This window comes from Solanum dulcamara, chromosome 2 (assembly GCF_947179165.1).
Source record: "Solanum dulcamara chromosome 2, daSolDulc1.2, whole genome shotgun sequence".
NCBI lineage: Eukaryota > Viridiplantae > Streptophyta > Magnoliopsida > Solanales > Solanaceae > Solanum > Solanum dulcamara.
The window spans coordinates 10,087,084-10,096,920 of NC_077238.1; the positions used below are offsets into that span (position 1 = coordinate 10,087,084).

At 34.7% G+C, this 9,837-nt stretch overlaps 1 protein-coding gene across 1 annotated transcript; it reads left to right on the plus strand.

The window, feature by feature from the left end:
- The first annotated feature begins 1,430 nt into the window (after window positions 1-1,430).
- LOC129880284 (uncharacterized protein At4g28440-like) lies at window positions 1,431-5,321 on the plus strand. Its single transcript, XM_055954249.1, has 3 exons — window positions 1,431-1,575; window positions 1,736-1,937; window positions 4,841-5,321. The coding sequence occupies exons 2-3, from the start codon at window positions 1,751-1,753 to the stop codon at window positions 5,026-5,028; spliced, it is 375 nt and encodes a 124-aa protein (XP_055810224.1). The 5' UTR covers window positions 1,431-1,575; window positions 1,736-1,750; the 3' UTR covers window positions 5,029-5,321.
- The last annotated feature ends 4,516 nt before the right edge of the window (window positions 5,322-9,837 follow it).

Consider the following 9,837-nt stretch of genomic DNA (forward strand, 5'->3'; position numbering starts at 1 on the left):
TAGATAGTAGTGATAGATGCTTCATAGACTAGATAGTAATGGATCGATTGAGTATTTTATTTCTTGAATTATTCTTGTCAAACTATTTAACGACATAGATTGGAGTTCGATTTGTTGGCCCATGGCCTTTATTATTTGAGTTAGAGTGATGATTTGATTTGCCCACTAAATTATTTCTTTATTTTTAACTTTCCGTTGATCGATTGATATGAATGGATGTGTGATTGGATCAAGTGGTTCGCTTGGAGACCAACAATGGTATTCGAGTGCCGGCCACGTCTAGGGTACCCTTCCGGGGCGTGACAAAAAACTTGTGATTTTCAATCAGTACATGTGTTGTATATGTAGCACTTCATTAGCTAGTAACTAACTCATATTTAACTATCTGACAATTTGTTACAACTAACAACTAGAAGGACGAATTTGTCCTTTACTGATCTTAATCACTATTTAACTAGCTAATTAATTTTTAACAACTTTATATCACAAGAAGATTTGATCGAAAAATTCTCTCTGCATTCAGATATAGTGATGTTGTTTGGACTGGAGAAAACGGGAAAAGAGAGGTTGGTGGTTGCGGGTGGACTACATGGTGATTTGTTTTTGGGTTGGTTGGAGCTATTGGTAGTTCGGCGTGGTTTGATGGTGTGATTCACTAGAAAAGAAGCGGTGAAGCTCTGAAAAATTATATTAAAGTTATATTAAAATTGTATTAAATATACAAACGATAATTATAATACAATTCAAATTCAATGTTATACATTATTATGAATTAGATAGTTGTTATTCCATAACAAATATAATACATTTCTATTTTTTAACAACGTAAATTAATTTAAATATTACCAAAATATTTGAAATTCACATATAATACTTATAATAAATTTGTATTAAGAATATTTTAGTAATATATTTACCAGGTATGTTGAAATATGCCTATAATATGTATAATATATTGAATTCAAATAGTATTACAATTTTTTTTTCCTTATCAACAGTATTAAAAATGTATCATACCTGAATTTCAAATATTCAAATTAGTTTATGTGTTACTATATCAAAACTATGTTAGAAATGTATTTAGCTATTTTTGGTAAAAAAAAAGTTAGGCTATTTTTGATAATAGTAAAAATAGAACTTTTCCGTTTAAAAAGGAATGAGCTAATTTGACTTGTCACAGATTTTTTAAAAATAAAAAAGTCTTTTTAATTTCTAAATCAAATTTATGTCAATTATATTAAAATGTCCTTTAATCTTGTGGCCTAATTAAACATGTCACATGAAAAACTGAAATTAATGTATTGTCACAAAAAAAATAATTATTCTTTTTAAAACAGATTAAAAAAAATAGTTAGATTCTTTTTGAAGCTGTACTATAATCCGTAATTAAGGCAATATAATACATTATTTAAGTAAATAGGCCAAAAATGTAATCAAGTTAGGCCTCCCAATTCCCATCCAACATTTTCCCCCTCTTTTATAATTTCCTTTTATTTCAACTTGAATCTCCATTCTCCGAGAAATTGACCGGCGAATCTCCCCGCGACCTCTTTCTCCGGCGAAATTGAATTCCAGGTTTCCTTTTTTCTCCCTCCCTTTTTCCTGTATCTGCCTCAAATATGTTCTCTTTTTATGATAAAACAGCTTAAATTTCAAGATTTTCTATTTAAATTCCCTGAAAAACTTCTCAATTTTGCTTTTTTTCTTTCTTTCTGTGAATTGAATGGGTTTTCAGAAATAGAAAGAAAGAATGGCAGAGCAGAAGAAACAGCAAGTGGGATCTAAAAAAGTGAATCAGCTTCGTCCATTGGATAGTGGGGTTAATGTAACTGTAAAGGTTATTAGTAAGAAGCCAATTGCACAGAGAAATCGTCTTGCTGAATGTTTGGTGGGTGATGAAACTGGAATTATTATCTTCACTGCCCGCAATGATCAAGGTAATTTTGTTTTGACTAATTCTTGTGGATTGATTTGTTAGTTTGATTTAGAACTTTGTTTACACATGTTCCTTAAGAATCAAACAGTGTTTGGATTGAGAAAAAAATCGAGTCTTTATTGTTAGAATTGGCTATATATATCATCAATGCCGAATTTATATTATTAGGATAAACTCTTTTTGATGATATTCCCGTTTCTTTTGTTGATTATTTAAGTTTGACTTCTGTTGTATGTATTGGAAATTGCCTCAAAGCTGAAGAACGTCTGGATTGGGAAATATTGAGTGTAAGTAGACCCTTACCTGTTTCTGATAGACTTCGGCTTAAAATAAAGCATATCCAAGCAGGTTGAAAAAGGGTATACAGAAATAAGAGCAGTAACAACAACGAAATAATGTGAAATGAAGAGTAGGGTGGAAATTTATCAGTATATTGTTAGGAATAGTGGATATCAAAAGGATCCACTACATGTAGAAAAGGATAAGATCATGTTTGAAATTTGGGAAAGATGGTTGGCTAGTTAGATCCCCTGCTGATGTTAGATGAATAAGATCTATGGGGAGGCTTTTCGAAGTTGCAAGCTTATTAGTTTTAGCATTTGTAATTTTGTGGCATTCTAATTTATGTTGTCCGTATGAGAATGGTGCTCGGCAAACTTTCTAATGAAGCAAGGTTGGGAAAATTAGTAGCATCTGAATACATACACTTAAGTTGGCTGTGCAAGTTCGGTGCCTGTGGAGTTTTACCTATTTGGAAAAAGAAAAATAATAGTTGTAATATCCATTTTCTGATTCAGAAACTATATGTAGCATTGGATACTGATCATATGTATAAAGTATCCTTATTACTGCTGACTGAAACTAATAAATTAGCTTTAACATTATTATCACTAATCACGGAAGATTACATGAGCTGATCTTTAATCCTTATCCAATTAGATTCAAATTACAAACAGCTTAATGTAACAGGTGCTTTACCATATCCACAAAAGAAGGTGCTTCCTTAGCATCAGGATATTTACCTAATTCGCAATACCTAAGCACTATCATGCCTTAGAATAGGGGAGGGATGGAAGGGGAAAATGGTGCTCCACAAGCTTATAGATCTTTTCTTAACTCAAAGAGAGAGAGTGATAATGAGTGGAAAGGTACAACTTCTAGAATCTTAGGTTTTATAATGTTAGATGCTTATTGGACTGTTGTGGTATTACATGCTTTGGCATTGGCTTGTTTCAAATATGCATTTTCTTAGACGACGAGAAAGTGTGTGATATATGATAGACTGCTGTCATTCCCCCTTCCGAAAATTCATATGAGACTGTTCCTCTGTACAGCTTTTAAAATGGAGTCTCTTTGTCATAAATCGGAGGTTCTTTATCTGAAGTCTTTTTAGTATCAACAAGGATTAGAATTTCAGTTGATTTTTATATTGGCTTCCCATCAAATTTGGTATTGGTAGAGTGGTTTCCAGGCAGTCTTGTACTGAAGAAAGGGGAAAGACTATTACCCTACACCTAAGTAACAGACATGTCACATAAGTATGAGTTAATCAAATCTAATATACACTTCAATATTCCTACTTCTCTAACTGTGATCTTCCTCTTAGTTGATTACAATAATAATTCTGGTTCAAGAGCTTCAATTAATGCTATCCAAATTACCAGATTCATCACGGATCTCAGGGCACTCTTTTATCGTTACATATCTGATGTCGAGATGCTTGCCTGGTTGAAGTATCACGGTGACATAGACATTATCAAGTTCTTTATTTTCAAAAACCCAGCCTCGCTTTACCAAATAGTAAAATGAAATAGAAAGATGATGACTACTATTAACTAGAAAGGACAAGGAAACTTGGTCTATTGAATTTAGCCAGAAAAGAATGAAAGCAGAGGCAGACCTACCCCCAGGGTAGGGAGGTCACTGGCGCCAGTAACCTCAGGAAGAAATGTATGTGTGTGTGGATATATATATATATATATATATATATATATATTGAGAAGGGTGTATGTATATGTATTATATATATCTTAAATGATGATTATATATTTTGATTGGCACCCAAAACCACAAAGGTAGATTAGCTGCACTTGTTGATCTGGGATGCACAGAATGACCTTTAGCGTATTAACTTGCGATCGATACCCTCTTTCATAATTCGTCCAAATTTTTATTTTGTGACATTTTTGTAGTTACAGGTCAGTTCCTTGTTTTTTTTTATGACCGTGGTGTCGGGCCAGCTTTCCTGCACCTCATCTAATTCCACGGAATACCTCCCACCTCCCACCTCCCACTAGCAACAGGTACCAGGTAACTCTGTCCACCAAAGTTAGGACAGATGGGAAGAATCACCTAGTGTCTTTTTGTCTCCGCTGAGTTTTGAACTTGAGACCTCAGAGTTCTCAAGCACTTCATTGACCACTAGGCCACACCCTCGGGTGCAGGCCAGTTTCCATTTTTTGTTGCTTGTTTCTGTAGTTTTCGGATAGTTGCACACCAAATTCTGTAGCGAGTAATTAAGGTGTTTATGTTATAAGAAGAAAAAAGTTAAGCATGTCTATAATATAAACAGTGGTGCCCCCATCACTTTTAATTCATGGGTCCGCCTTTGAATGAAAGGAGACAAGGTAAGACTATAAAATTGCTGATCATGACTTCCAATATTTATTCTATCTAATTGCCTTTATTGTTTGTCGTTTGATATCTTTATACATATACAAGGATGTCAACTATTCTCTTGCTGTACTTGTCCATTGCTCAGGTTATGTGATTCATTTAGAAAAAACAAACTACTTTAAGGCAGATTACGGGACATGTTTTAGTCCCACTTTTCTCGTATGGAATTCAAGATTTGGTTTAATTATTCATCGAAGACGCCTTAACTATTAATTGTCTTTTGTGTAGTGGATTTAATTCAAGAAGGTTCAACACTAGTCCTGACAAAAGCTAAAGTTGACATGTTCAAAGGATCGATGAGGCTTGCTGTTGATAGATTTGGCTGTATTGAAGTTGGTGCACCAGCCAGTTTCTCGGTGGAGCAAGATATTAACATGTCCTTGATTGAGTTCGAACGTGTAGACGTTGTTGTGTAAGCAACCATTGCCTTCCCCCCAAAGGGAGCAAAAGCCTTGAATACAAAGCTTAATTCTATCTCTTAGGTACTTTTACCTTGCATTTCTGTTCACATACTGGAAGAGAAAGACTGACACTCATTCCCAGAGCAAACATTTTGTAGTATTGAAGAGGAACAAGCTGTTAATTCTTGTTTTGCTTATTAATGTGTCGGATAATCTAAGATTTAGAGATTACAAAGTAGTGTTTTTATAGATATGTTTTGTTGGATAATCAGTGGTCCTTTTATTAATGTATTGAACCTTTTCTTTAAGTTCAATTTTCTTAGATTAAGTGCTTTATTCCCTACTGCTCTCATTTTCTTTTGCCATTTTACCCACCCCTACCTGGAGAGGTGGTCAGTCATCGCATGAATTTGCTCTTCAAATGGATTGGTCTTTAGTTTTTGCTTTTACCAATCAAACTTATGCCTAGTGGGGAGTAAGTTCTTTAAGGGCACGGGACATAACTGGGGGATATTATGACACTTTTTAATCTGTTAAAAAAAATGACACATTTTTATATTTAATAATAATTTAACTTTAAAATATCCATTTCTCCCTTAATGAGAGCCACACAAGCATTTATTACTTATTTTATACCATATGTTTTAAAAGTCTTTCTTATTTTCTTAAAGTCCGTGTATGGTCAAACTACATCATATAAATTGGGATGTGTTTAGTCAAACTGCATCATATAAATTGCAACGGAGGTAGTATTATGTAACGAATTATTGGTGTCCATTGTAACTTATTTCATCACTAAACTCTTTAAACATTTATGATTGTACATTTCTTATTGAACGGTAAAGTTAATTAATAACTTCATTAAATTCAAAGGGAGTTTAATCTAGACTTAGTCGGCACCTACTTCACGTATAAGTCCACCTATAAATATGACACAAGAGTTACAACTATACAACATAACCATTACAATAAACTTTATAGTATAAAGAAAAATGGCAAAATTTTACAATCTTTCCATCTTTGCAATTTTTGTCCTCTTCACATTTGCAACTTCATTTGAAATTGCACTCTCCTTATCTCCTACACCAACCCCAAAACATAAGATCCCAACATCACTTAAGAATGCCATTGGGAATCCACTTTCCCCACAATCAATCCCTAAGGTAGAAATAGTATATCCTCTTTCTAAACCTAAAGTTTCTCCTAAACCTTCACCAAATAAACCTCTTCCTTCTCATTTGGCTCCCAAAAGCTCAACAATTACTACGCGTCAGTTACAATCAAGTTGGGGTCGGTGGGCTCTTAAGAGCCCAATTAAACAAAATCTTTCTCCAAAACCAATTGAAAAACACACATCTAACTCAATCTTGGCTCCTCATTCTCATGTGTTTTCTTCAAAGCCAATTCCTCATTCAACTACTAAGGTGATAAAAATATCTCCTTCTATATCTAAACTTGCTCCTAGGCCTACACCAAGAAAATATCTTCCAACACATTTGGGTCCTAAAATCCCAAAAAGTAAACAAAATCTTTCTCCTAAATCATCACCAAAGCCAACTAGAAACCATGTGTCTAAACATTTCCTAGTTAGACCTAAAGTTGGATCTCATGCTTCTACAAAGATAGCTCCAACCACTTATAAACAAAAGATGAATCCCAAACCTGCACCCAAATCTACAAGAAAGTTTTCTCCTAACACACATTTGGCTCCCAAATCTAGTGTTACAAAACCAAATATTCTTCTCAATCCAACAGGAAAGATTATCACTAAGACAAATTTGGCTCCGAAGGAAACACCAAAATTGACTCACAAACGTACACTTAAACATGAGACTCATTAGAAGACAAAGAGGAATATGCTGGTTTCTATATACTTAGATTATTCCCTGTATGTTGCAATGAAATTTGGCTTTTCAAGATAAATAAAGTTCCAATTTGGCATCTGTGTATTTCTTTTAGTTTCTTCTTTAGATGCAATTGATGTTTATTCTGGAAAATAAATATTTGGAAAGAGCTTCCATATTTTTAGCCAAATAAAATGTTTTGGCCAAAAATAATGGATTTCTTTTAGCTTATACCACTAGGCAATACATCTAGTGGCCAACATCAAAATCGTCTCTTACAATATGAAAGAAGTATGAACTTGCAACAACAACATTCACAATGTAGTCCCATGCAGTGACGTCTGGAAAGGGTAGAGCATACACATATCTTAGTAAGACTATTTTTGATAGAAAAAGACGTAATGGAAGTACACGAGAATGAACTAGCAAGAATCATTAAAACAAGTATTAAATTGGATATTAAATTGATAGCACAAAGAGGTGTAGCCTAACATAGAAAAATGATCAAATCAAAATTACCATAAGGGTCTCCTCTCCATTCATCATGTTATGGAGTGATTAAGTAGTAGCTAGCTCTCTCTACCTATCTAGATCTCATTAGCTCATTTGAATTGGACCTTGAACATGACAATGGAGGATGCCAATCCCAAAACTTCCTTTTAATACCTTGACGTGCACCAACCTAAACACAGTTGCTCAAGAAAATGGGCAACTAAGGAAAGAAGTAGAGACTTAAATTATTAGGACCACAACAAAATAAACTACTGTATCAGTTGGAAGGGTAACTCCAAGTGTGTATTTTCAGTTACAAAATGTTATAGTATACTGGACTTTAGCAACACGAGTGAGTTATGGCCTTGGAAAAAAATATGGTACAAAATGGAGGAAGTTAAGACAAAAGAAATGCTCTAAACTATCTGAGTCTTCGGAAAACATTTGAGCCTTGAAAGTTGTCCTCCATGACGGTCTTGAGCAAGTAAAAACTTGTAATGTATTCAAAAAAATCACCAATTTAGGGAAGTACAACAAGAAAAAATCAGGGTGAAAGTTACTCCGATTGATGCACCCCGTTAACTTTACCCAAAAAGTTCATGCACTGTGTACCCCAAACAAGTCCGAGAAAGTACCTTTTATGTACTTTCAAAATAAATATGCCTGACTGATAGGCCAACATTTTGTTCCTTCCTAGTTCGTTATATTCAGACAAATGCAGAATGAAATGAATAAAGAAATGCAGCTTTGGAGACTTTGCAATGCAAGTGATTTTGGGATGTGAAAATGGACAACATATAGTTAAAGAGGCAGAGGTGTTATCTACCAGAATTCAAAATCATCCATAAAACAGTTAAAACTGACAGGGTTTAAACTAAATTGTATCAGAAACACAAAAGCAAAACATCATATCCCGGAGGAATAAGACAAAAGAAATACTCTAAACTATCTGAGTCTTCGGATGAACATTTGAGACTTGAAAGTTGTCCCCCATGATAGTCTTGAGCGAGTAAAAGCTTGGAATGTATCTAGTCGCTGCAATGCCATTACCATTCACATTGACCTTCGTAAGCTTCTTCTCTTTTGGGTTGTAAGAAACTAGTTGTGTGCCATGTTCGCTTTGGATCAAGATTTCCCCATCTTTCCAAATTATGATTGGTATGAATCTGTGACTACCCATATCAGGCAGAGTAATTGAAATGCGATCTTTAGTCCAAGATCTAGCTATTCCATACTCTTTCATCCACCATATATCAATATGCTAAAAAGAGCTATTTTCAGACAAACACAGACAATTCCCCAACTCCATTAGCATCAAGCACACCGAAGGAGTTTCTAGACCAGATGGAGATGGCAGGGACTTCACTTCTTCTGTCGCGACATTAAAGGAGTAAATGCTGGAACTTTTTTTTGTAGATTTTCACCATCCATCTAATGAAGAGTACCATTGACATTAACATTGCTAAGTTTTCCCCATTGTTATTGATGTAAGTGTATTTCACTTCATACTTCAAAATGATAGATTACACCGAGAATATATATACACAAAACTAGACACAAAAGGTCAAGAGCATATCTGCCTTTTACCTACAATACCTACAATATTTGACTATATATTACACATTTACCTACAATATTTGACTATTATCTTACACACAATCTAATAGTTGAAATACTCTTTGACAATATTTAACACCCCCCTCAAACTGAAGCGTACATTTCTTATGCTCCAAGCTTGCTGCAAATGTATTCAATCCGAGTTCCTCTAAGGGACTAAGTAAGAATATCTGCCAATTGGTCATTTGAACCGACAATGCTGGTAGTAATGCATCCGGACTCAATCTTTTGCCTAATGAAATGACAATCCACCTCTATATGTTTCGTTCTTTCATAGAAAACTAGATTTGAGGCAATATGGAGGGCAGGCTGATTGTCACATATCAGCTTCATCTGTTTGAATTCAACACATTTCAACTCTTGAAGAAGTTGTTTCAACCAAATAAGCTCGATGTAGCAAGAGCCATAGCTCGATATTCTGCTTTTGCACTAGATCCGGCAATGACATCTTGCTTTTTTATTTTTCCAAGAGATTAAATTGCCTCCAATCATGAGACAGTGCCCGAAAGTAAAGCGTCCTGCCCATCCGTATCAGAATATCCAATGATGTCAGAGTGACCTTTGTCTTCATATAACAATCCTTGTCCTGGAGCTCTTTTGGTGTATCTGAGGATACGAATTACTGTGTCCCAATGATCTTTACATGGAGCTTGGAGAAACTGACTGACCACACTCACTGCAAATGAAATATCGCGCCGTGTAATAGTGAGATAATTCAATTTACTGACCAGTCTTCTATATCTACCAGGATCTTCCAATAGCTCCCCCTGTCCAGGAACGAGTTTGATGTTTGGATCTATAAGAGTGCCAATAGGTTTGCAATTTAACATGCATGTCTCCTCTAATATGTCCAACGCATATTTTCTTTGTG